Source organism: Anomaloglossus baeobatrachus, unplaced genomic scaffold (genome assembly GCF_048569485.1).
Source record: "Anomaloglossus baeobatrachus isolate aAnoBae1 unplaced genomic scaffold, aAnoBae1.hap1 Scaffold_118, whole genome shotgun sequence".
Lineage (NCBI taxonomy): Eukaryota > Metazoa > Chordata > Amphibia > Anura > Aromobatidae > Anomaloglossus > Anomaloglossus baeobatrachus.
The window spans coordinates 572,543-592,626 of record NW_027441888.1 but is presented as its reverse complement, the minus strand read 5'-3'; the positions used below and the strand labels follow the sequence as shown (position 1 = coordinate 592,626).

Here is a 20,084-nt window from a genome sequence, read left to right as displayed (position 1 = left end):
AAATAATTTTAAAAAATGCCGTAGTGCTCCGTGGTATTTTTGATACTAAGCGCAGATGAAGCGGACGGCTACGGGCTGCCACCTCCACCCCATCTGCCTGGCTTTACCTGACTGGCAATCAAAATACAGGGAAGCCCATTATTTATTTATTTTTTTAAAATTATTTAAAAATAATAATAATAAAAAAAAAAATGCGTGGGTTCCCGCTGTATTTTGATCGCCAGTCAGGTACAGCCAGTCAGCTAGGGGCTGGGATTCTCGGCAGCCCGCAGCCGCCCTTGGAAATGTCGCATTGTTCCTTCATCCAGTGACCCTGGTGGCGGTGGCACGCTGGGTGATAAAGGGGTTAATATCAGTTTTGTATTCTCAGATGGTACTAAGCCCGAAATTCATGGAGTCACACCAAATTAGACATGGCCACCATGAATTTCTAGTAAACAGTACAAAAAATACAACACAGAGAAAAAATTTTTTTATTAGAAATATAACAAAAAAAACATTTAGAGAATCCATCTTTATAATAAAAAAATCCTAAATCTGACGTAATCCATAGGTAGAGCATTGTCAGTTTCATCACTCTGTACAGACACAGTCTATACACAGTGAGAAGCAGAGAGCATTGTCAGCTCTGCTACATCGTTCTGTACAGAGCAAGAAGCAAACTGACAGTGAGGGGATGATTGCACTTGCGTTTCGCATAGGCATCACCCCACACAGACTGATCTCAGAACAAGAGCACATTAGCTGCATGGAAACGCATGCAGCCGACCCGCTGCTGTCTGGAGATTGAGTGCCGTGATACGATGCGACACTCGCACAGTGACAGTCAAAGTTCAATCTAGTCTATGAGCCATGGACTTGGGTGAACCCTGACGTCACCGCGAATACGGCCGAAAACAGCCGATGACTGCCGAGTGACGAGCAGTGCAGTGAATACCCCCGGAAGTTAAGAGGACCTTTGAAAACATCATAGTCATGTGACCAGTCTGTAAGCCAATGACTGTACAACATTCACACCAGCTGATCACATGGGTATGACATCAATGAAGGTCATGTAAGTCCAGTGTTAGTTACCGGGCGGCACAGCAATGATCGGACGGACGCGGAGGCAAAAGCGGCTGGGAGACAGTCTGCAGGATGCGTCGCGGGACCTGTAAGTATGATCATAATGGTTTTTATTTTAATAATGTGCTTTCTTTTTACAGCCCCTGGACCGATCTGTAACACGAGCTTTCCAGGAAAGCTTGTGATCAGGATCGTGCACACGATCACTATGTGATCAGTACGATCCCTGATCTTTACAAAATCGGGATCGCCCATCCCTATCTAAGAGTTATGTACCACCCCCACGACAGCAGTCGGGCTGCTCGGATCCGGATCCGCGGTGGCTCGAGGGGTCTCCGGACCCGAGGGGGTCGTGTGGTGACTCAAACTAAAAGGGGGGTATTTACAGGGGACAGTTTTAGTAAGAGTTCGTGACGCAACCCACGGTGTGTGGTAAGGTTGAGTACCACCACTGCCGTTGGGAGCACCCGGTGGCGATGGCATGGCAGCCAGGTGTTTTAACCCCTCCGTGGGTAGGGGAGAATGTCCTGGGGCTCGGTGGTTATGATAATGGGGCCGTCGGGGAGGAAAGGGTCACTGCGTACGCACTCAGTCCAATAATGCTGACACCGACAACTTGTAAACCAAAGTCCTGAGCACTGATGCAACAAGGCTGGAGCACGCTGGGTCCGTGCCCGTTGGTGTTACTTGTTAGCCTGTAACTTTTTTCCGTAGCACCTTCATTCTAAGTGGCCCCTGTAGTGTGAAACTAGTCAGGTCCCGCTCACCAGTATGGCTAACGGAATGAGCTTGCTCTCAGGGTTCACGCTTGAGATTTTTTGGACAGTATTTGGGAAGTCCTATCCCCCTCATTGCGCTAGTACCCAGATTTTGGAGCGGGTGGAGGACGGCTCTTGCAGACAACGTCCTCGTCGAGTAAATTACCAGGACGCTTGAAGCTACGTCCCAGCCTAGGGTCCGCGTAGGCCGCCGCCTCCGTGGCAGTACCGTGCCCCTTGAAACGATCCCCTGCGACCGGGGTTCCATCTCCCACCAGGCCAGACCAACGTCTGCTACCTGGGATTGGTACAAGAGCCCAGCTCCACTGCGTGTCCTCTCACTGCAAGAGTCACAGTACCCTGTGACGACCTGATAGGCCAGGGCGTCACATTCCCCTTTGGTTTAACGTAGCTCGTCCCCGAGCCACAGGACACCAGAAATTTAGTTTTTATTTTTTTCAAACTGTTTAAAATGGGTAGAAAAGGGTTAACATTTTATTTACAGGTTCATTCCACGCAGGGGAGGCTCGTCACTTAAACGTTACAACTGTTAAGAGTTCATCTGCCAACAGGGGGACGCTACTGGTTTTAATGGCAGCGGAGACTCAACCTACTCCTTTTCAGCCCCTTCCTGTGACAGTCCAGTCCCAATGTCCCGGATCCCAATAACCTGCCACCCAAACAACCTGACCTCAGGATACCTATCCGTGGGTCCGTGACCAGGTTAAGGTCCCAGGTGATGTGTCAGATGACTCTGGTTGGCACAGGAGGTGAAACTATATACAAGACACAAGTTCGTGTTGGTCACGCCAGTCCTGTGACCGTGGTCCATATTTACTTAACTATAGAACGAACAAAGTCCATGTACCGGGTGTACACACTGTAGAGAATCTGGCTGAAAATCAGGTAACTTCTCCGTTCATTTAAAATTGGTTAATTAAGACACTCATTTGCTAGCAGTTTCTATATGAAAAATAACAAACTGTGAAAAACAATAAACAAAAACACTGATACCTAACAGTTCTATGGCTTCGTAAAACTACTGGTATTATTAACATTTTTAAACACTCATAACTCTTACATGGCCTGGTACCGCAACCATTATCGCGGACGCCCGGCTGCAGAGGCCGGCATGACTTTGCCATCACTCAAAACGTGCCGCTCTACCTCCAGGGCATACCAGCCCCACTCTTTCAACTTCTGTTGGTCAGTGCGGGCAGCAATCTCCCGTCGTCACTGGTGCGGTGTTGTCATCTTCATCTGTAACTTCTGGTGGTGTCGTTTCCAGAAGTGGGCGTCAGCGTCCAGTCTCAACTCCCTAGCTGGCTCTAGCTTTAAGTGAACTTTTGCGGCCCCAACAGCCGATGAGACGCCGCGTGGCAGTGGAACCGGTGTAGCTCTAGGCTCCACTTCCGCCTTGACGGACTGAAGAACTGAATGCTCCGCAGCCGGGGTTGCAGGGTCCGGGTGCTCCACCACTGAGGACAGGCCCGGAGATGCGGCCGAGTCTGGTCTGGCCGGGGTCCGGATGACCGCTGTAATGACAGGGATGAGGGACAGCACGGTGGTTTCTGCAGCTGGAGCTCTGTTCAAAGGCACCGAAAGTTCCGCTGCCGGGGTTGGCGTGGGCAGCTCGGCGTCCGCCGAGGACGGAGTAGGTGACGGTGGAATGCTCGCCGTAAGCGGGGGCGGTCCGGATCCCTCAGCTTGAGTGGCCGGATTAGGGTAATCGACAGGGACTGGGTAACCGCTTATCATCTCTTCTCGTGGGACTTCCATCTCAGGGGCTCGCACAGACATCGCCAGGCTCCTCATCTCTTCCCTCCAGTGGTTCAGTATCAACAGAAACTGCGTCCGCATTCTCCTGCACAAATGCTCCGTCTCTTCCTCTATACAAGTCGCGGCCCCGGGAACAGCACGTTCCGGTGACCAGCTCCGCTCCGCCATCTTGCCTCTGTGTGGTCAGGAACGTTATGGCAGAGTCCTGGTGTCCCTGGTTCTCTTTCGCTACATTCCGGCACGCCCACTCGGTTTTCTCCCAGCACTCTTTCACGCGCTATGGCCCTCTGGGAGCTTCCGGTTCCTGTTTCTCGCTGAGGACGAAGGGCGGGGCTTCTGCTTTGTGCGCTTTCACGGGGAAGATGGCGTTTTGGCGCGGAAAATGGTGGAAAAGTGGCAGAATTGGTGGGATACAGAATTTTGACTCGCAGTTTTCGGTTCTAAGGCGCACGTCACCCAGGTAAGTGGGTCCTGCTCGTATCCTGTTTGTGACGCTTTTGAGGTGTACCGCCCCCACGACAGCAGTTGGACGGCTCGGATCCGGATCCGCAGTGGCTCTAAGAGTCTCCAGACCAGAGGGGGTCGTGCGGTCACTCAAACTAAAAGGGGGGTATTTACAAGGGACAGTTTTAGTAAGAGTTCGTGACCCCACCCACGGTGTGTGGTAAGGTGGAGTACCACCACTGCCGTTGGGAGCACCCGGTGGCGATACTATTGCAGCCAGGTGTTTTAACCCCTACGTGGGTAGGGGGGAATGCCCCGAGGCTTGGTGGTGATGATAAGGGGACCGTCGGGGAGTAAAGGGTCACTGCGTACTCACTCAGTCCAATAATGCTAGCACCGACAACTTGTAAACCAAAGTCCTGAGCACTGCTGCAGCAAGGCTGGAGCACGCTGGGTCCGTGCCCGTTGGTGTTGCTTGTTAGCCTGTAACCTTTTTCCGTGGCACCTTCTTTCTAAGTGGCCCCTGTAGTGTGAAACTAGTTCGGTCCAGCTCACCACTATGGCTAACGGAATGAGCTTGCTCTCAGGGTTCACGCTTGGGATTTTCTGGACAGTATTTGGGAAGTCCTATCCCTCTCGTTGTGCTAGTACCCCAATTTTGGAGCACGTGGAGGACGGCTCTTGAAGACTCCGTCCTCGTCGGGTAAATTACCAGGACACTTAAAGCTACTTCCTGGCCTAGGGTCCGCATACCCCATCGTGCTTTGGCCCCTGCCCGGAGATGGCACAAGACCGCCGGACTGCCCTCTGTGGCACTACAGTGCCCCTTGAAACGATCCAATGCGACCAGGCTTCCAGCTCCCACCAGGCCAGACCAACGTCTGCTACCTGGGATTGGTACAGAAGCCCAGCTCCACTGTGTGACCTCTCACTGTAAGAGTCACTGCACAACTGGCATGCTCCTAACACTTCTGACCCTCCCTTACCAACTCTCCAAGTGGGTGGCCCTATTCTCTTCAGGTTGCCCAATGGGGGGTGTGTTGGGTGTGGTGCAGATTGTTCCCAGGATTTGTATAAGCCTGCTCTTAGCAACACCGATGGACAGGGACCCATAACCAAGGCGGATGCAGGTGCCATGCAGAAGGGCAGATTGCACACTACTTGTTACTCTGTGACGACCTGATAGGCCAGGGCGTCACAGTTACATCTTCGTTAATTTGAATCTCCCATTACTAGCACCTGTTCTCTGGAATGTGCTACATTAAATAATCTGATTGATTGTCACAATGTGACTTCAGGATAATGAGGGACAGGGGGCTCCTATACAGTCCCTCACGCTATGGGACCCTAAGCTGTTCCTAACCTCTTGATTACCCCTGAAGATGGAGATGCCCGAGTCCCGTGCCTTACTATTCTCCTGACCAAATCTAATCTGTTATCCCCCCGGGGAAGTTATGGGGCAGGAATATGATGGAAACACAGATTAAGACAGATGAAACACATTGCAAACTCACAGAAATAAAGAGTAAGAGACTAAGGAAAACAGCAAGAACAGAAAGGCAGCAACAAAAAGACAACAAGGGTTAACACCACAACAGCTCACAGTAATAATATACAACAACCACCTGTAAGTCTGGGTCACAACACCTCACCAGAGCAGTATAGGTAACCTATAGTTGGCATTAATGAAATAGTCCAGCGAGCATATACAGAAGGGGAGCGATAGATACTTTCTCCTCTACAGCATGTGATCAAAGACATTAACAAGCTGCCCAGCAGAGAATAATTCTTGCTAGCCTCCCCAAGCCTGTGGTTCCATGCCTGCGTCTCCCTGCGCTGCTCACAGATATCACAGAAGTGAACATGCAGAGTACCAGAATCTATAATTGCCACAGATCCTGACACCGCCATGACAGTTGGCAAAACCTGCAAAAATCTCCTTGTCACATTGATCCACAACATTGACGATTTCAAAGAATTTTTTATCAAAGACGAACATAAAATAGTTACAGACAGATGCCGGATATTTAATGGGGTTGTCTGGGACTGTAATGTTGATGGCCTATCCTTGGGCTTTATAACCAAAGCAGGTAGCAGGGTCTTGCAGTCTGTGCAGATAAACATTAGGGCTCCAACTCATCAAGACCGGCAATGGACACTGACAAATGACATCATGGACTGGAGTTGTACCACCCCGGGGCTCGGCCGGCTGCCGAGCCGCTTGGATCCGTGCTCGTCGGTGGGGTGGCTCGAGCTCCTCACGGACCCGGGGGTCCCGTCCCTCTCCAAAAAGGGGTGGTTTGTTTTGGAGATTTGTGTTAGAGTTCGTGACGCCACCCACGGGTTGTGGTGAGTAGATGGACACCACCGCTGCCATTAACTAGGCTCCCGGGAACGGTGTGGTGGAGCTTGGTGTTAACCCCTCCGTGGGTAGGGGGTGATGGTCCCGTGGCCCGGGGAGAGAGTCGCTGATTTGGTGCTGGTGTAAGGCAGTGTTGGTGTGTTGCGGTGCGGCGCTCGGCCCGAGGGCACTGGTGTACTCACTATGACAAACACGATGGAGTCTCTGGTAAACCAAAACAAGATGGTGGACGGTGCCCGCAGCCGGCTGCGTTTCTCTCCTGTTGTCGGGTTAGTGGTGGTCGCCTTTCTCCTGCACCTGCTGTTGTCAACTTTGCTGCCTTCGCTTCAGCAACGGTAGTCTGTTCCCCAGCTGTTGGTGTGCTGGGGAACCCGTTTGCCTGCAGACGCTGGCCCTTTGGATCTCTAGCCGTGGCGGTGGCTCTCTATCCCTATCGCGGGGCTGTTGTCCTCAGTCAGGCCTTGGTTGGGAAAGGACCTTTGGTACAGACTGCAATCACTCAATTCGACTCGGTCCAGTGGCTTCTGGGCTTCGTACTGGGTCTGAGTACCCCTTCTGGTGCTCCGGTTTCCAATCGGCTCCCCGGTTCGGTACCGGCGGGTCACCACCCGTCCCCGGTCCCTACGATTCCACCGGCCGTAATCCCGGTTCCTGCAGACGGCCACCACCGTCTGCATCCTGGCCACAGGGTGTCTGGGCTCCTACCCAGACCCCTGACAGAAGTTCTACTCCGAACTCGCTCTCTCTACTCCTCTCCTTCCTCTCCCTTTCACTGTCAACTCTCTTCTGTTTTTCCTGTCTCAGGCCATCAGGACTCGTCGGTGGGCGTGGTCAATCGCCTGGCCACGCCCCCACCTGGTGTGGACCTCAGAACCTGAGAGAGGTGACTCAGGGTTTTTGGGTGGCTGTTGGTACCCTTTTTAGGGGGGGGGGGTGTTGTGTATGGGACTACCTGGGACGACCTGGCTAGTCCAGGGCGTCACAGAGTGAGATTTCTGGCATAGGGAACGCCGCAGCTTGTTATTAATTAGATAAGTGGTGGCATCACTCACTTCTACTGGCCAAGCTCTGCCCATTTTGGCAAAGCTGGTTAAAATTGGCGTGAACACACACACCAGCCTTTGGTCACATGATGTGATGTAAAAAAGGTCCTTAAGCAGTCCTATAATTGGCATATAAACACTGGGGCTGCTAGGATTATGGAGGCCCTGTGAAATTGTCCAATTTGCTCTCCCTTTTCCCTAATACCAGTCCTGCATACCAGCCCGTGTCCTGTTCAGTTCATTTAGACTCGTGCAATTAAGAGACCTTTGGTTACATCATGTCACATGACTTTGAAATCATCAAAGGTCCTTAAACAAGCAACCTTAGAATACAACTGATGTAGTCCATAAGAGAGTGGGGTTCCTCAGAAATTGCGCAGTTTGATTCCTCCCAACTCCTGACTGTAACTAGGGCTTATTCTTGGAGTAGAGCTTATATTTCAAGCAGTCTCCAAAAATCCCATAAAATCATGTTAGGGCTTATTTTCAGTTTAGGTCATAATTTCAAGGAAACATTCATGAACCCTCTGCAGGTGTTTAAGTTGCCTTCATAACAACATAGAGAAGACACTAGAAGCAAACAGCAGAAGAAGCAGAAGCAAAGAAAATACAGCTGAAAAAAAACAGAGCAGAAAGCCTAAAAATGTAAACACAAAATTAGTGCAGAAAGTACATGAGTAGATATCTCTTACTGGATAGAGCTGGAGGAAACACATCCTGAGGAACATCGGGATCTTCTTGTTTACAGTCCTGTGGGAGAAGAGGACGGGGACATCTCTCTGGTGTTGTCCTCTTACTGGATAGACCTGGAGGAGACACATACAGGGACTGAATTCATTCCTTACATACAGATAATTATAGGCCGTGTGTATTTAGTTCTGTCTATTACCTGGTGATGTGAGGGGCTGGGGAACCTCCATCATGACGTCCTTGTACAGATCTTTGTGTCCTTCTAAATACTCCCACTCCTCCATGGAGAAATAGACGGCGACGTCCTGACACCTTATAGGAACCTGACACATACAATGATACCGTCACCCCCGATCCCTTCATAGCGTTACTGTATAATGTCCCAGCATTCCCAGCAGTGTCACCTCTCCAGTCAGCAGCTCAATCATCTTGTAGGTGAGTTCTAGGATCTTCTGGTCATTGATGTCCTCATGTATCGGGGGGTGAGGTGGAGGCCCCGTGATTGGGCTCAGGGGTCTTCCCCATCCCTCAAACACAGGGGCCTGACAGCGCTCACTAGAGGTCTTCTTCACTACTGTGTAATCCTGGTTATGGAGAGACACAGTAATAAATCTCACTCCAGACCTTTCCAGAGTCCTCACCTCTCCAGTTCTGTCCATCTGTTATTCCCATAGATAAGAATGATGTAATGTGACGTCATCAGAATCTCTCACCTCTCCAGTAAGCCGGAAGAGGATCTCTAGGGTGAGGTGTAATATCCTCTCCGCCATCTTGTCCCTGTCCATATCCATCCTTGATGAGTCAATCAGGAGAATTCTCTTATATAGAAGATCTCCACTGAGAGGATCCGATATTGTAGGAACCTGAATGGGGAGAAGATGACGATGTAAAATCATAAAGAATCCGCTGTAATAATACAATTTTTGGAGATAACCTTTCACTAGATAGGGATGATTGACGCACTGCCATGAGGAGTCCAGACTAACTCTGCTGCCTCATTACAGTGAATGGATCTTTTGGGGGTTTCATCTGAATCATGTCATTTGAAGAATTAGATGTAAACCTGTCATGCTAATAGGTTGAGGAGAAGGGATGTAGCCTCTCTGAGTCCTGAACCAGGCTTATCCAGAGGGGCATGATTAAGTGCCTACCCAGTCATCACCAGAGACTCTTGAGATTGGACTTTGCTGACAGTAGGCACCAGTTACCAATGTGTTCCACCAAGAGGCTGTGTTTCATGAGAAAGATGGAGTGGGAACCACTGCCTCTAGGCAAGAACAGGAAGGATAAACCCTGTCACTTACTCTGACCAATCCTCAGCTCCCCGATGTCCCAAGACAGATTCTTTCACGTCGTGCGACAATCACGTATTTTACCCTAATCGCAACCGTGTCTAATGAGCAGGGCAGGAGGAACACTAGTTCTGCTTTATGATAATGACACAAAAGGAAAAAGAAACTGCATTCCCAAACAACAAGTGGTAAAAAAGGGGGATGGAAGAGAAATGAATAAAAAGGGAGATGATCAATAGGAAGACACCAAAGAAAACTTCCAAGCAGCAATCTCCAGGATCAAATTCAAAACAATTTCTCTTTCCATGGCTCTCACCTTCATGCCAGCACCATGGAAAAGCAAGTTATCACTGGCAACTACTGAGGTAAAGTGGTGAGAACTTATACCAGGGAGGAGTGCAAAAATCAGAACAGCAGAGACAACTCAGGATGGTAAGCCAAGAAAGACACCAGGGTCCGCTTAACCCTAGCAGCGCCAGCACAAGGTTCGTCTGCACAGCTAAGTGGAAAGCAAAGCAGATCCAACTAGTGCTGGCTGGCGCGTTGACCTTCTGACCCATGGGATAGGGGCGACCTCTCTCTGTCTGATAACCTGGTGTCGAAAACCTGATGCAAGTGTTCAGTGTAGAGAACGGGATAAATGTGATCCAAAAGTCACAGTCAGATGGAGAAGTCACATCTATGATCAGCTCTAATCCTGCTGTGGTGCCACTGAGGCATCAGGCGCCACAGGGTACTGCACCTCAAGTAGGGTTTCGTACTTATCCCGAGTCCAAGGAGGGTCGGTACCGGTTCCACCAACACACATACACACAGTTACAATGGGTTTCCCTCCCCAATGGGGACCTTGCCAGGGTTGGGTCACAGTAGGGGGTCACAACAGCGGTGAGTTTACAGGACGCCACCGCACCATGGGCTCCCTGATCCACAGGAGCTGGGACCCAGGGTCAGGGAGAAGGAACCACCAGGGGGAGTCAGCAGCACACAATGGGAAGAGAAGGTTGACCTAGTGATAGTAGTGAACCAGCCGATGGCAGCGGCTGGAGGCAACAGCTTGGAACACACAACACATCTACAAAGGAGGGAACAGCTGTAGACACGGAGCAGAGCGGATGTGCCGCGAGGCAGCTCTGTGGGCCAAGGTGTTTAAACACGGTCACTGGGGAGAAGCAGGCGGCTGTTTCCACAGGACCGGCGCTGTCGGGGTACAAAACTCTAGGGCAGATATACTTCACGTTGTCTACCAACTCTGCAAGGGTCACAGGAATGACTAGAAGAGTCACCGAATCTGTCCCACCGAGTCTGCAGCCAAATAGCATATAGGATCCAGAGCTGAGGTCTTGGACCAGTCCCACATCGGAATCGCGCTATCAGCATACAGAATGGGACACTTTACTGACACCAGGATCCCCAAGTGATTCACGCCACGGGGATCCAATACTTAGCGCAACAAAGGAGGAAGGGCTCAGACTGACATACACCAGATCTGACCTTCCACAGAATTGGTATTGGCTGGAGTCCATCGTGGCGGAGAACGGTACTCTGGGGCAGCGCCTGAACTACCAGTGAGTAAAAGACCTGGAAACGCAGCCCCTGTCTCTGCCTCTTCTTTTCCGGCACCCAGCGCTGCAGCGCCAATGGGGACCACCACCACCCCCGTCCGTCTTCAGTCATCCTCCCTGAGGTAACCCCACTCTGCCTGTGATGAGCGACACCATCCCAGCGGCGACCTTCACCACCAGCCCCGGAGAGGATAAAACAAGACTGAGCACAAGATCTTAACAGCCGTCTACACATCATAGGGAGCTTTCATAACACCTTCTCTCCATCTACCTGATGATCCTGAGGAACTTCGGGATCTTCTTGTTTACAGTTCTGTGGGAGAAGAGGACGGGGACATCTCTCTGGTATTGTCCTCTTACTGGATAGAGCTGGAGGAGACACATACAGGGGCTGAATTCATTCCTTACATACAGATAATTATAGGCCGTGTGTATTTAGTCCTGTCTATTACCTGGTGATGTGAGTGGCTGGGGAACCTCCATCATGACGTCCTTGTACAGATCTTTGTGTCCTTCTAAATACTCCCACTCCTCCATGGAGAAATAGACGGTGACGTCCTGACACCTTATAGGAACCTGACACATACAATGATACCGTCACCCCCGATCCCTTCATAGCGTTACTGTATAATGTCCCAGAATTCCCAGCAGTGTCACCTCTCCAGTCAGCAGCTCAATCATCTTGTAGGTGAGTTCTAGGATCTTCTGGTCATTGATGTCCTCATGTATCGGGGGGTGAGGTGGAGGCCCCGTGATTGGGCTCAGGGGTCTTCCCCATCCCTCAGACACAGGGGCCTGACAGCGCTCACTAGAGGTCTTCTTCACTACTGTGTAATCCTGGTTATGGAGAGACACAGTAATAAATCTCACTCCAGACATTTCCAGAGTCCTCACCTCTCCAGTTCTGTCCATCTGTTATTCCCATAGATAAGAATGATGTAATGTGACGTCATCAGAATCTCTCACCTCTCCAGTAAGCCGGAAGAGGATCTCTAGGGTGAGGTGTAATATCCTCTCCGCCATCTTGTCCCTGTCCATATCCATCCTTCACGGGGCAATCAGGAGAATTCTCTTCTATAGAAGATTTCCGCTGAGAGGATCTGATATTGTAAGGACCTGAATGAGAAGGAGATGAGCCGATATGGAAAATTAATGGAGATAATAATGTCATTTGGGCAGAAAAAAAAAAATTTCAACATGAAATGAAGTTGCAAAACCAACCTATAAAAGTATTGCACCTAAAATGGCATCAATGAAAACGTCGGCTCATCAAACAAAAAACAAGTCCTCACTCAGCTCTGATGTCGGAAAATGGAGATACAAACCGATTTTATTTATTTATTTATTTATTTTTTTAAAAGTCTGATGTTTATTCACTACTAGAGATGAGTGAACCTGGAGTTCGGTTTTCGGTACAAACTCAGACTTCTCCAAGATAGTAAAGTTCAGGTTTGGAGTTCGGGAGCTTTACGTATGGAAACCGCTCTCGTGTGATCAGATGTATTGTGCACCAAAAAGTAAACCTGAAAAATCCCGCCCTCCCCCGGAAGTGATCTGTTTATGGCTGCATGTGGGCGGAGACCCGAACTGCCAATCAGTGACTTCAAATAAACTTCAGGTCACGTCCAAGTCCAGAACCGATCTTTACAAATGTTCAGCTGGACCAGCAGAAGCCGAACGTCCACGGGTCCGCTCATCTCTAGTCACCACTTAGATAATAAATGTCTGATATTGCCGTAATCACACTGACCTGGAGAATCACGCTGACCGCTCACTTTCAGCACATCGTGAACGGAGTAAAAACAATGATGGAAATTTTTTTTCACCGCACTTGGAATTTTTACTTAATTTCCAGTAGATTTTATGGTAAAATTAAAACCTATGAGTCATTTAAAAAAAAAAAAAAACAAAAAAAAACCAACGATCCTTTAGGCTATGTGCACACTGCGTTTTTCACGGTGTTTTTGCACGTTTTTCTGGTGCGTTTTTGGCCTTAAAACTGCATGACTTTGATTCCCCAGCAAAGTCTATGAGTTTTCATTTTTGCTGTCCGCACACAACTTTTTTTTTAAGCTTCGTTTTTGAGCTTAAAAAAAATGGACATGTCAATTCTTTCCTGCGTTTTTCTGCGTTTCCCCCCATGCAATGCATTGGAAAAACGCTGAAAAACGCAGAGATCAAAAACGCAGCAAAATGCAGCCAAAAACGCACCAAATCGCGGCCAAAAATGCAGTGTGAAAAAAACGCAACGTGTGCACATAGCCTTAAACGGCAATGTGGGTGGAAAAATAAAAGAGCCGCGCAGCTACACACAATCATGTATCAACGGAGAGGAAATCCATCCATATCTACATAAGGCACATACGGTTTATTACTGCCTCTGCCTTCTCTGTCACTGTATACACAGCTCTGCGGTGCAATGCAGCGGGAATGTGAGGGACCTGACAGTGACACAGATCTCCGTGTGAGAGGCTATGCATCAACGGTAGTTGGCAACTGTAATTGTTTGGGGTCTGGTGAGTGCAATTTTTTTTGAGGGGGATATTTGCTTTCTTTTGTGGGTGTCCGCTTTCTTTGATAAAACTCCTGCTGTATTCTTTAACTGTTTTAGATGTTTGGACAATTCATTATGGAACCACAACCAAGGTGTATTTTTGCAATACGGCTTATATTTTAACGCTCAGAGAGGAGGTTTCCAGCAATCCAATCCAAAGCGATTTTTACTTAAAAATAATAATTCTTTATTTTAAATACATGTTAAAAAAGTCCATACTAGGGTCGAAAGAACCCCTGGGCTCCTTTCAACCCTAGTATGGACATTAACATGTATTTAAAATAAAGAATTAGTATTTTTAAGTAAAAATCGCTTTGGATTGGATTGCTGGAAACCTCCTCTCTGAATGCTATGTGCAAAGGTTTGACGACTTTTTTCCTTCCGTGCACGGTCCAAAGCACAGTGGTCTCCATGTGAGCAGGTGAGCCGGATAAATACTTTTTTTCTCTTTGGCTTATTGTGGCGCCCCTGACTTGGTCAGGCACCACTGAGTACTGCACCCATGCTGGGGACAGTACAATACAGGTAATCCAGAAGGCTGACCGAGGTGTGTGACTACACAGGCGCATAGTGATCAGGTCTCACACATTTACCTTTGAGAGGACCCCTGGGGATCCCAGGAGGGGGCGAAGCCTCCATCTCCACTCGAGGGGTGTGGTAGAGAGCCTGGTTGCTAGGTGACGTAGGCAAGAACAGGAGAGGAGGGAAGAGTGAGCCGAAGACAGTTGAGTGGTGAAGTTCAGGGAGGGCAGAAGCAGACCCTGTAGCTCTACACAATTCTGACAACGTACGCGCAGTGACTACCGACGGGGGAGATCGGTCACCTGGGAGTGCTGCCCGAAATCCACCCACGACTAAAGAGAGAGCAACGGAGTGGAGAGTAAGGAGACTGTCAGGGAGATACCAGGCCCAAACGGGTAACAGGTCCCAGTGCAGGGATAGATCCACCTGTCCTTTGCCAAACCTGCATGAGGGGGCACTTTACACCCCCAAGACATCACCACAGAGTCCGCAGCCACGTAGCCAAAGTGAGGGCCCATAGCTCACAGGAGGCAAGCAGCCGGAGTGACCTGGTCCAGGCTACAAGCAAACGGGCCAAAAAGAAGGGGAGAGAGGCACCAGCAACTTCCCTGGGCGACCCCAGCAGGGCTTCAAGCAGGGGTTACCCCAAAACACAACGGGCTAAGGAAGGCGAGTTGGTAGCCACCCTCACCAGTCAGCCTGAAGGACACCTGGTTCCAGCCTGGTTCATCCCAGCTACGCCCGGGTTACTCACCCTGCCACGATCAGTGAGTAAAACCCCTGAAAGACATCCTGCTTGTGCGTGTGAGTCATTCTGCGACTTGTAGTTCCACACACCTACACGGGACCCTGGGGCATGCCTCACTCTCAGGAGGCTATTACAACTGACTGCACCTACTATCAGCCCCAGGCACCCCTAACCTGCAGTGGCGGTCTCCACTGACCGCAATTCTGAGAGTGGCGTCACGACAATCAAAATAGAGGATTTCCTACCGGTGACAAGATCCAGCCGCGTGGAGTCCCTGAAGGTAATGCACCGCTGCACCGACACCGAACCTCCGGGCCCCACACATCTGGCGTCACGAACAGGATAAGGACTAGACCTGTTCAGACAGGTGACCATGTGCCTGGGCGGTCCGCTTGGAAAATTGGAAGCGCCGCCATATTGCCACCATGAAAAGCGCGCTGAAAAACAACAGCAGCCCGCGCTGGGAGAAGTTACCGCCCACGAAGAGGTGTGGCTACCCAGAGATCCCCTGAAGGGTCCTGGCCTCGCAAGTGATGAGAGCAGAGGCGTTCAGAGACGGCGGGAAAGAAAGGGAGCCGGCAGCCTGCTGCTGAGAAGAGATCTGCAGAGCAGCGACGACACGGTGAAGATGGCGTCTGAAGATAGGAGCCCAGAGCCAGGTTCCGCTGCCTGGTGGTCCTGGGAGCTTGCCCAGTTCAGTAACCGACTGGAAGCGAGGATCGTGCAGCAGATCCGAGAAGGACGTGCGGAGCTGCAGGAAATCGCTGAGGCAGTTGAGGCCTATGAGGAGAGAGCCGCGCTACGAGTACCCCACAGGACGGCTCAGGTCCCGATGGTGGCACTGATGGGTGAGTCCTATATTGCCCCTGCCAGCGCGAGTGCCCCGACTCCTGCTGCCACGCCCGCGGTCCCTGAAGAGGCGCCCGGCGCGGCAACGCTGAATCAGGCCGCAGAAGCGCCCAGCCCGGCCCGCACAGATCCCATCGCAGCTGCGACGCCAATCCAGGCCGCAGAAGCGCCCAGCCCGGCCCGCACAGATCCCATCGCAGCTGCGACGCCAATCCAGGCCGCAGAAGCGCCCAGCCCGGCCCGCACAGATCCCATCGCAGCTGCGACGCCAATCCAGGCCGCAGAAGCGCCCAGCCCGGCCCGCACAGATCCCATCGCAGCTGCGACGCCAATCCAGGCCGCTGCAGCGATGCCTTGCTCGGCCCGCCAAGACCAGGCCGCTGCCACGCCAGGCTCGGCCCGCCAAGACAAGACTGTACAATTATTTAACCCCGGCCTGCCAGGTCAGAGCAGACACCGCTCCCCAGCCCAAGGAAATCCCTGCTAGGAAGTCCCTGCTGGGGGAGGACCCCGAATACTGGAAGCTGAAGGCTGATCTAGAGGCCCACTTCCCAAAGGAGATGGTGGACCGGTATCTGCTCCCTCCGCATACTCACAGGAAGACTCCTGCAACATTCATGCCAAAGGGTCCCCCGCCCTGGCCTGCTGATGAAAATCCATCCCTAGCGCTGCCACAAGAGGAGTGCCCAGAAGAACTAAGGGGGAGGGGAGGCCAGGAAGCTGAGAAGCTGACCCCAGAGCCATCAGCAGTGGATGCAGCACCAGTCCAAGAGCCAGAGATGCTGCCGTACTCCCGCTGGGATGAAGAGGGCCCGACATCCTCCGCTGAGGAAGATTTGTCCAGATACCTCACCTGGGAGCCTGCAAGCGGTGAGGTGGCAGTCAGGCAGGACCCAGCCCGCAGGACACGGCGCCGCAGCAGGACAAGGGATCCACCTGCACAGCAGTCTCCCGAGGAGAAGGACGAGGTCACGGCCAGAGACTTAGAGGAAAAGCGGTCCTTGAGAAGGGCCAAATCGCAGGTCAGAGGCCCACTCTGTCGAGGAGTTGTAGAAGACTTCAGTCTAAGGTCTGGATATGGCTTTATAGTAGCATCTGGTGTAAAGGAGGGCATATTTGTAAGCAGGAGAGACGTTAGAGCCCATTTGCCCAGAGGACACCCAGGAAGAGACCTACGGAAGGGAGATTTGGTCGAGTTCACAAAACATCAAGGAGAAAGAGGATGGTACGCACTGGATGTCATACCATGTACCAGGAACCCCTACAGAGATCCTGCTATCTCTACAACAGATGATGACGACAGGTGCCAAAGCCCAATAGGCAAGAGCCCTGGTAAACAAAAGTAAAGTTAAATACGAAAGTACAGCAAGTTAAAGTTTGAAGTTTGCAACGTTATAGAAAAGTTTAAGAAATGTGCCCACATGAACGGATGTGAGAAAATCCTTTTGCACCTCGCGTATGGACCATAGGCTATGAACTGTCTATAGCCACAAACTCTCGCAGTGTTTATAGTTACCCCAGAGGTACAACCACTACCAGGGAGCACGCCTGTTTATGGGGCCTGGCTCTCCACCACAAAGAGGGTACCTGGTCAGCACCAACTGTGGAGGCCGCCTCTGCATCCTGCCAGAAGAGGCTGAAGGCGCGGCTCCACCAGGCCAGGTATACCCTGAAACCACCAGACCATGAAAGCCGCCTCTACATCCTGCCAGAAGTGGCTGAAGGCGCGGCCAACGGGAGAGGCAGATGGGAAGAAAGGTCTGGGGAAGCTGATGGCCCAGACCTGGTTACCAAAAGAAACCGGTGACCTACCTCCTGGGGGTTTAGGGTGGGTTAACGGACTTGTGGGTGGAGGGTGGTGATGTATGGTACCTGATGGTTTTAAAACGTTTTACCATGTTTTACTGTTTTATGCATTTTAAAATGTTGTCTTGCAGCCCGAGGACGTGCTGGTGATAACTAAGGGGGAATGTGGCGCCCCTGACTTGGTCAGGCACCACTGAGTACTGCACCCATGCTGGGGACAGTACAAAACAGGTAATCCAGAAGGCTGACCGAGGTGTGTGACTACACAGGCGCATAGTGATCAGGTCTCACACATTTACCTTTGAGAGGACCCCTGGGGATCCCAGGAGGGGGCGAAGCCTCCATCTCCACTCGAGGGGTGTGGTAGAGAGCCTGGTTGCTAGGTGACGTAGGCAAGAACAGGAGAGGAGGGAAGAGTGAGCCGAAGACAGTTGAGTGGTGAAGTTCAGGGAGGGCAGAAGCAGACCCTGTAGCTCTACACAATTCTGACAACGTACGCGCAGTGACTACCGACGGGGGAGATCGGTCACCTGGGAGTGCTGCCCGAAATCCACCCACGACTAAAGAGAGAGCAACGGAGTGGAGAGTAAGGAGACTGTCAGGGAGATACCAGGCCCAAACGGGTAACAGGTCCCAGTGCAGGGATAGATCCACCTGTCCTTTGCCAAACCTGCATGAGGGGGCACTTTACACCCCCAAGACATCACCACAGAGTCCGCAGCCACGTAGCCAAAGTGAGGGCCCATAGCTCACAGGAGGCAAGCAGCCGGAGTGACCTGGTCCAGGCTACAAGCAAACGGGCCAAAAAGAAGGGGAGAGAGGCACCAGCAACTTCCCTGGGCGACCCCAGCAGGGCTTCAAGCAGGGGTTACCCCAAAACACAACGGGCTAAGGAAGGCGAGTTGGTAGCCACCCTCACCAGTCAGCCTGAAGGACACCTGGTTCCAGCCTGGTTCATCCCAGCTACGCCCGGGTTACTCATCCTGCCACGATCAGTGAGTAAAACCCCTGAAAGACATCCTGCTTGTGCGTGTGAGTCATTCTGCGACTTGTAGTTCCACACACCTACACGGGACCCTGGGGCATGCCTCACTCTCAGGAGGCTATTACAACTGACTGCACCTACTATCAGCCCCAGGCACCCCTAACCTGCAGTGGCGGTCTCCACTGACCGCAATTCTGAGAGTGGCGTCACGACAATCAAAATAGAGGATTTCCTACCGGTGACAAGATCCAGCCGCGTGGAGTCCCTGAAGGTAATGCACCGCTGCACCGACACCGAACCTCGGGGCCCCACATATATTTTAAGTATACTTAAATAAAGCCCCCAAAAATGCTACTAGGGCTTATTTTCAGGGTACGTCTTATTTTCGAGGAAACAGGGTAGAGAGAGCAGATGGTGCTTCCTCCCCTATATACAAAGGATATGGTCACCGCTGAGACATTATATCAGCCCCAGTTACAAGGGAAGGAAGATGAAAATAAATACTGAACAGACCTCCCCGCCACCTTCCAAATGTGTGACATATAGGAAAATACAAATCTCTGCTATTGGACCCGACCAGGTAAAAAACAGCCATATATACAATATAAGAAGTGTTACTAAATAGCTATGAAATATGTAAATGTGATCATAGACATATATTGAGACGGCGTCCAGCTTTCAGTCATAGGGGTGGCAACGATGCAATTTTAGTCACTGCTCAGTATACCGCACTCTCGGCACTGACTGACAGCAGGTTCCAATGCTGAGCGGTTGTCAGTCAGTGCGGGGGGCAGGGTATATGGTAATGTGGTATGTGGTAATAACAGACATTTCCCTTATTTTCAAACTGGTATCGCTCGACATCAGACACAATGCTGAAGTTGGTTTCTTATTCATCCAGTTTCTTATTCGAGGCTGAAGTTGGTTTATTTTTTTTTTTAGGTTTTTATTTTTTGGGGTTTTTTTTTACAGGTTTAAGAACAAACATTAAAAAAATCACAATAATGAAAATACAATACAGTGCGGAGCCCTGATGTGAATACACTTAAAAGCAGCAAAAAAAAGTTTCAAACTGGTATAAAATGGGCATCAAAGTGACATCAAAGCTCTTTTTTCACAAGGGTAACAGTAATAAATGCACCATACAATTCATTGTGCAGTTTTTCCTGAGTACACAGATACCTCAAAGATTTTACCCAGGGATATATTGAGCATTTTGAACCCACAGGTACTTTATAGAATTTAATAAAGTTAGGTCGTCATAATGAAAATTTTCCTTTTTTTTTCCACAAAAATGTTGCTTTAGCACCAAATTTCTCACTTTTTCAAGCTGCAACACCAAAATGTGGACCCACAGTTTGTTACCCAATTTCTTATGAGTGCAGTGATACCCCACATGTGGCTAAAAACCTCTGTTTGGACAAACAGGAGGGCTCATAACAGAAGGAGCACCATGTGAAGTTTGGAAAAATTTAAAAAAATTGCGGGCACCATGTTGCATTTTCAGGACCCCTAAGGTACCTATACAGCAGAAACCCCCACAAGTGACCCCATTTTGAAAACTAGACCCTCAAGGATTTCATTCGGGGGTATAGTGAGCATTTTGAACCCACAGGTACTTCACA

The 20,084-nt window shown here is 50.5% G+C and overlaps 1 protein-coding gene across 1 annotated transcript in view; it reads right to left on the bottom strand.

Moving 5' to 3' along the window:
* The window catches only part of LOC142260524 (uncharacterized), a 72,214-nt gene that overhangs the window by 6,243 nt on the left and 45,887 nt on the right, over positions 1–20,084 (bottom strand). Inside the window, exons 5-7 of the mRNA XM_075331972.1 lie at positions 8,546–8,680; positions 8,341–8,464; positions 8,144–8,257 (exon numbers count right to left, since the gene is read on the bottom strand). Of these exons, the coding sequence (XP_075188087.1) occupies positions 8,144–8,257; positions 8,341–8,464; positions 8,546–8,680 (373 nt within the window). The remainder of the gene's footprint in view (positions 1–8,143; positions 8,258–8,340; positions 8,465–8,545; positions 8,681–20,084) is intronic.